Source organism: Galeopterus variegatus, unplaced genomic scaffold (assembly GCF_000696425.1).
Source record: "Galeopterus variegatus unplaced genomic scaffold, G_variegatus-3.0.2 Scaffold669, whole genome shotgun sequence".
Taxonomy (NCBI): Eukaryota; Metazoa; Chordata; class Mammalia; order Dermoptera; family Cynocephalidae; genus Galeopterus; species Galeopterus variegatus.
Window position 1 is genome coordinate 59,111 of NW_007726780.1, and position 1,142 is coordinate 60,252.

General features: G+C 67.5%; 1 protein-coding gene across 6 annotated transcripts in view; it reads left to right on the forward strand.

Moving 5' to 3' along the window:
* Nucleotides 1–574: 574 nt before the first annotated feature.
* Nucleotides 575–1,142, forward strand: part of SEPT6 (septin 6) — a 63,159-nt gene continuing 62,591 nt past the window's right edge. For 5 of the 6 annotated variants that reach the window (XM_008571223.1, XM_008571226.1, XM_008571222.1 and 2 more), the window contains exon 1: nt 600–919. In XM_008571223.1, coding sequence (XP_008569445.1) covers nt 890–919 — 30 coding nt within the window. In that variant the 5' untranslated portion in view covers nt 600–889. Of the gene's footprint in view, nt 920–1,142 lie in introns of all 6 variants that reach the window. The other variant, XM_008571225.1, reaches the window with a different exon arrangement.

The following is a 1,142-nucleotide window of genomic DNA, read 5'->3' on the forward strand; positions in this document are numbered from 1 at the left end:
GAGAAGCCGTGGGGTCGGTCTGTGTGAACTACCCAATGGTGGGGAGTTCAGCTCCACGCAATTACAGCCCACAGCACCCGAGGCTCGGAAACCCCAGGGCAGAAGGGACGCCTCAGGACCCCTGGCCTCGGACTCCACAAGTCGCAGCTCAGCTGCGGGGCCGCAGTGCGGTTCCCCCCAACCGCCCGCTTTCTAAGCTCCACTGTGGAGCGGCAGGTGCCGCAGCAACACCCCCCACCCTGCGCCCCAACCGGCCTCAGCAGCGCTCCCGGGCCATGGGGTTCGGGGGTGAGGGGACGATAGTGGAACATCGAGATTCCAGCGGCCGGCGCTCCTATCCAAGCACCGTGGGATCTCAGAGGAAAGGAAGAGGGGGTACGGGCGGAAGGAGAGGAAAACAGCGGCTGAGCTGAGCGCAGGAGGGGGGAGGGGAGAGGGCTGGGGGCTCCCTTCCAGCCTCCGGGGTCTGGGGACTCAGGGATGTAAGGAAGAGCAGGGGGGTGTGACAATTCAGCAGAGGTCGGGAAGTACCACGGAGCCCAGTGGCGGGGGTGGGGCAGAGGACGTGGTCACCGAGGAGAGCCCCCGCCCCCCTTCGCAGAGGCCTACGCTGGGGTTGCAGGGACAACTGGAACTGGCCTCGCCGTAGGGGGAGGTGGCGCGTTAAGTCCGCCCCCTCCCCATAACCCTACTTCCGAGGGGGTGGGCGATAGAGGGGAGGTTGGGGTTGGAGCAGCGGCGAGGGAGCCCCTCCCTTGCACCTCCCCTCACCGGACTTGGTCGCGCCCGAAGTGTAACACTTTCTCTTTGTCGGAGGAGCTCCTCTGTTTCCTGTGCGGTAGCTCCAGTTGCTGAGGCGCCCGTGGCAGCCCTGGCGGAAGCAGGAGCGATGGCAGCGACCGATATAGCTCGCCAGGTGGTGAGTGTTGGGGCTTGGGTGCCAGCGCCGGGGCCGGGGGCCTGGGAAGAGCTGTGGAGACCTGGCTACCGCCACCGCCACCGCCACCGCGAGGAGGGCAGTAAAGCATCCAGGAGCGGAGGCACGGCGGGACTTCTGCTCCCGGGTCAGCGGCTCCGTCCCCCAGCCTGTCCCGGAGAACGGTGGTGGCGGGCGGCTGGGGGGCTGGTAAAGCCTGCGGGTC